A 6188-nucleotide genomic window follows, 5' to 3' on the forward strand; every position below is an offset into this window, starting at 1 on the left:
AAAATAATGATCTTCTGTATCCCTTTGTTCTCATGCCCCTTAGCATTTTCACCACATGGTCAAATTTCTCTTTAATATATATTTCATACTAAACTAAACTTGGGTTCAATCAACACATCTTCAGTTCTGTCAGATTATTTTCAGAAAAGCTCGGCACATTTTTTAAACTTTGATCTGTTATTTAGTTTGTTCGAAATCATTACGTTTAAAAGGATGGTCGGTTCGTTCGTAAATTATGGTGTTCACATAATATTCTTAAAGACTTTTCAATTCGACATAGAATCTGAGAAATTTGTTTTCGTCACGATATTGTTATAAATGAATGATTTAACACATTTAACAATTTCTATGGTGTGTGTAATCTTCAGATTATTTACTCAATAAACTGTTAATTTCTAAGATAGTAATAAATAAATTTATTTAACATATAAACATAAAATTATCTCCCTATAGCATTTTAGTTTTAGAAGGCGAATATGTTTAAAATGTTACCTTTCAATAACATTAATGAACATTTGGGAACATAAATATTATGTGTATCATTAAATTACGTAATGTAAAAACGTTATTGTAACGCTAGAGTTTGACGTTAATGTGCCCTGAAATTAACGTTATTTAACGTACGGGAACGTTATTTGGCATGATTGACGTTATTTTGAGGAGTAGGTTACGTTTCTAAATTTAGAGTTAAAAGTTTATATTTTAACTGCAATATATTTATTTTAAGATATATGAGACAGACTAACCGTTCAACGATGATTTGTAGATTATAATTGTGTGTTGGCTGGAGAACTCATGAAAGATTTTATATTTAGTTGCGACACATTCTCCACCAGTGTTAGATATTTATCAGTTTCTCATGGTTTCCTGATCCTACAGGAGAGCTAGACTCAGTTCTATGGCGGAGAAAGTTAAAAAATGAGAAGATTTCTTTATCTCTTACTGCTTCATTCCTCATTCCTCATTTTTCATTCCTCATTCCTCATCTTAGAAGTACTAAGATACACATTACATAAAATCTTTAGGATATCACGACTATACAACCTCTCTTATCTTATCCATGAGCTATCTGTGTATTACGTTGGACATTTATCCGAAAAAGTTGTTTGTTCGTTGGCGTAAAAAACATGCTAAATGTTTCAGGGTTTGGTTGGAGAGGAGAGCTCCAACGTACAACCTGAAGATTCCGAAGATCAAAGTATTAAAAAATATACAGAGATTCGTGAACCCAATCACATCCCTGGTTCAAGGGATTCAAAACAAATCGACAGGACGGATTCTCTTCTCTCCGGGTTTAATTTAAGAGACGGAGAACTATCGTTTCCTCTCCATGAACCTACTGGAGAGAAAACGAGGAAAACCTATGATTTTACGAAAACATTTCACGTTGGGTTGTCCTGTCATGATATTCAAGCAACTCAAGGCGCAACCAAGTCAGGGGTTTATCTCATCCATCCTGCAAACCTTGCTCAGGGTCCCTGGAAGGTATACTGTGATCTAGAGACTGAAGGGGGAGGTTGGATGGTTTTCCAGGTGAGAGATGATGTTGAACCTCATGAGAACTTTATGCGGGGATGGGAGGATTACAAGGTAGGGTTCGGAGACTTTGATCGAGAGTTTTGGCTTGGAAACATTCTTATCTGGGCGCTCACAAACCTGGATAATTCCACCTTCTACGAGTTGTCGATAGATCTGGAGGATTGGTCCGGGAACAGAAGGTTTGCAAGATACAGATCCTTCAGGATGGGAAGCGAGAGAGACGCGTTCCGTCTCTATCATCAGAACCTGTACTACGGGAACGCCGGTGACTCCATGTACAGCCACAACGGTCTACCCTTCTCAACCTTCGACGTGGACAACGATAACAGGGATGGGGAGTTCTCCGAGAGAAGTTGTGCTAGATTGTATAAGGTACAGGGTGTCCCACGAAACATGACAATAGCAAGACGACTTGAAAGTCGTCTTTGATATATGAATTTATTTGTGACATTTAGTCTTCTATCTACTTTAACATGTATGATTCTTGAAACAATTATTACATAATTCTCCTAGTCCTGGCACTTCCAAAAAGTGGTCTGCGTTTTTTGTGCTTTCAATATTACCGGAGATATAAAGAGTTTGGTTCAGATTTCAATTTTGTTAAATAAAAGCAAAATTGTCGAAATCTGAACGAAATTCTTTATATGTCGGGCAATATTGAAAGCACAAAAAAAGGCAGACCACATTTTGGAAATGGCAGGACTAGGGGAATTTTGTGATTATTATCTCTAGAAATTTACTTCTAAAATTAGGTTGACAAATAAACACAGCAAATTATATCAAAAATCAAGACGACATTCAAGTCCTCTTGCATACTGTCATGTTTCGTGGGACACCCTTTGTAAATGCATAAGTCATCAGAAAAGTATAGAATAAATGTCGTTTTTCTTCTTCTTTTAATTGGAAATATCTCTGAGGATTTCGTAATTTGGAAGTGATTTCATCGATATAAAGGGTGTTCCACAAAACATGACAGTTGGTGAATAGTTTTGAATGTCTTTTTCCATATACTGTATTGGATATTAAACACTTTTTTCTGTTAATTTCGTTGATTTTACTCAAATATATTAACTTTGAAATCAGTTTTATTATGATATGGATGTCGTGTTCTTTGGTATCAAATAACTTAATATAGAAATCTTGGAAGAAGACATTCACCAACTGTCATGTTTCGTGAGACACCCTGTATGTATAAGAGCAGGGAACTCTTGTATTGTGATCAATGCTTGATCTTTATCTTTTGTTAATCTACAGATTAATTTAATCTACTGATTGATTTAATCTACAGATTAGTTTAATCTAAAGATTATGGGTATACAACACATAAGTTCCCAGCTCAGGGCATATTTTAAAAAAAATCCGAAACAAATTACAAAATCTCAGGCGACATTTAGTTGCAAAAAGTTACAGTTGTAGGAAAATATATTTCAACCCTTATCTTCTCTTGTTTTTAAAAAAAAAATTTAATTATGACCCAAAAACAATTTAAATGTTTCAGTTCTTTAGATATATTTTTCTAAATTTTACAATTTCAGCTTCTGGTTTTAATTTTAATTAACATAATTACGAAAGTCATTGTGAACTGAAAAGTCACATGAAATTAACTGGAAATGCTTAAATATGTTAAACTATCTTAATGAAAATACAGAGTGTCCCACGAAACATGAAAGTTGCAAGACAAATTGATTGGCGTCTTTGGTCTTTGAAACGGTTTGCTGCCTTTATTCGTAAACCTAATTTTAGAAGTAAAATTCTCGAGTTAATTATCATAAAACACCCCGTGTTTTGACATTTCCAAAATGTGGTCTGCCTTTTTTTCAATATTACCGGAAATATGAAGAATTTCGTTCAAATTTCGACAATTTTGGTTTTACTTAATCTAAGTAAAATATGAACGAAATTCTTAATATCTCCGGTAATATTGACAAAACAAAAAAGGCAGATCACATTTTGGAAATGGCAGGAATAGGAGAATTTTGTGGTTATTGTATCAAGAATCATAGATTAAAAGTAGATTGACGACACGTGTCACAAATAAATTCATAGTTCTAAGACGACTTTCATATCGTCTTCCTACTGTCATGTTTCGTGGGACACCATGTAATTAACCAAGGACAGAGGGATAGATTTATATTTTGCTGACATTTTAGAAACTAGTTTTATTGTTTATAAGCAAGTCTAAGTGTTCCTGAGCAGTGTAGGTTGGCAGTAACTAGGGTTTCCAATTTAGACCCGGAAAAACCTTATTTCCCTGAAGCTGTTTAGAGCTTGGTTTTGAAAAAGGTTTTCTTAATTCGGTTGAGAAAGGTTTCGCGTTAATATCCGAAAGTTTCCATGGTTTATAATTTTTGACAGCTTGAGGATAGTAAGGTCTTTACGGGTCCAAATTAATTCGAAAAAAATGGAGAAGCTACTTAGTTGGACCTGAGCAATTACTGTTTATGAAATGTAGGTTGTTTACGATAAAACCCTCATACGTCATAGCAGAATGCAAACAAAACATTTCCTCCTCTCATTAGTTCTATGAGTGCAAAGCCACCCTAAAATATTTTAAGTTTTAAATATCCCAGGGTGGTTGGTGGTATGGTAACTGTCATGATGCGAACCTGAACGGTTGGTATTTGGGAGGATCCCATCGATCCTTTGCTGATGGGATAAACTGGTATACCTGGACCGGATACAACTACAGGTATTACAACCTAAATCCTCTTCGTTCTATACATATACCAAGTGATGGGACATAGCTTGGTTTATTTTTTCAGGATTTAGGACTTTTAAAAGGCAACACACAATTACTGTGAACTTCCAAGATTTCAAAACTGTATTTTGTAAAAGTTTACTTTTATAAAACTTGGCAACACTTTTAGCCTACAAGAAAATAATAGATAATAATTAACCGAGCTATGTCCTATATAAGTTTAGTTTTAAATACATATAAGACATCTCAGCATTATTAAACAGTATTAGAAACTCCCACAAAATAGCGGACCACGACCTTTTTCAAACACTTTTATTCACATAATTCGGTATGGGAACTTACATATCCATTAACCCTAATAACCAGGGGGTTAACGGTTTGAAATTGTATTTTTTCCCCCCAAGCAGCTTTATGTATCCCAATATAAAATATTAATCAATATTTTATTCCCTCGTTACTTTTTATGTATTTCTAGAAGCTTAAAAAATGTACATATTATTTGTGCACTATAATTTTACAAAGGCAACTTAGAAAATGTTATATATAATTTAGCATTATTTTTGATTACTTTCAGCTTAAAGAAAACAGTAATGAAGCTCCGACCTCAGATCAACGGACCTATTGATGTAGGATACGGGAACTATATTCTCTCCGTCCCTGTGGATAAAGACGGACGGAGAAAGACGAGTCGGAGCGAAGAGGAGGAGGAGGGAAGCGGGGCTGAGTATATGGAGGAGAAACCAAGGCAGAGTAGAGAGAGTAGGAGGATGGATGGCAAATATGATGTATCCGAACTCCTCTCATCAACAAACACGTTAACCAACCCTAGTCGGAGAAAAAACCGCTCAGAACTTTGATATTAATGTGTTCAGTGCATGTAACACAACTATGTCAAGTAGAAGGGGGGTTGTGTGGGCATGCAAAGAGAACTATGAAAAACAGAAGAGACTGTTAGCTTTATACTTCAGTTGTACTTTCCATTAACAATATGACTTCAGTTACATTTGTAAATCTCTATTTGTTTTTAATTATCATGAAGTATTTTTTTGGTTGAGAATACACAATATACATCTGAATTAATAAAAATTGCATTCGTTTGTTAATAGACGTTTTAAAACTCAATTTCTAGGGATCTAAATGGTGCGTATATAGGAATCAATAGCAAGATTTCCTGTAGGACTTTTAGAAAATAAAAATTAAGATCTTGCATCACCTCTAACAGGTCGAAGAAAGAGAAAATAAGTAAAGAATTGATGGTAAATGTATTAGCCCTGTTTTCCCATGCCCCCCTCCCCCCTTCCCGTAATACATAGTTAATATTTCGCAATGATATCTTTTAATGACATTTTACTCCCACACCAAGCTGGATTCAACGGCTGAAGTGAGTCCATGTAGTTTAAAATTACCCTCCAAAGATAATCAAATTAAATTAACTAAGTTCAACCCTGCTTTCAAATTAAAAAAAAAAATATTGTGATAAACGCGCATCAATTCCTAAATATTAGAAAGGTTACAGAGCAACAGAAAGATATAAAATAACGATAGAAAAGTACTGTCAAACTGGATTTTCTTAAGACTGTTATTTATTCAGTTAAACTTGCAGAACCACAGCATACGAGCTCTCAATTAAACCGATCTAGAATAGTTAATTCCGTCCAAATCTCGAGTAAATTACCAAAAGAAAACTTAAAAATAAAAAAAAATCATATTTAATCCGATTAAAATATCGGTTTGTGGCTCCAAACAAATTTTAGATTTGGGGGAGCCCCATGATAAGCCTGATAAAATTATTATCAAAAATTATCTTCATAGTCTATACAATGGCATAAATGTAATACTACTTTTTAAATTAAAAAGTTTACGCAGTGGATATCGAATTCCGTCACTTAATAACTTTTAATAACTTTTAATAACATACAAATTATTAAAGGATAATAAAAAAACGAAGACA

The 6188-nt window shown here is 33.9% G+C and overlaps 1 protein-coding gene across 1 annotated transcript; it reads left to right on the top strand.

Moving 5' to 3' along the window:
• The first annotated feature begins 1134 nt into the window (after positions 1-1134).
• LOC111704758 (techylectin-5B) lies at positions 1135-5340 on the top strand. The gene is made up of 3 exons (XM_023477095.1): positions 1135-1911; positions 4110-4228; positions 4812-5340. Exons 1-3 carry the CDS (start codon positions 1135-1137, stop codon positions 5092-5094), a joined length of 1179 nt encoding a protein of 392 aa, XP_023332863.1. The 3' UTR covers positions 5095-5340.
• Positions 5341-6188: the final 848 nt, after the last annotated feature.

Source organism: Eurytemora carolleeae, unplaced genomic scaffold, assembly GCF_000591075.1.
Source record: "Eurytemora carolleeae unplaced genomic scaffold, Eaff_2.0 scaffold2, whole genome shotgun sequence".
NCBI classification, from domain to species: domain Eukaryota; kingdom Metazoa; phylum Arthropoda; class Copepoda; order Calanoida; family Temoridae; genus Eurytemora; species Eurytemora carolleeae.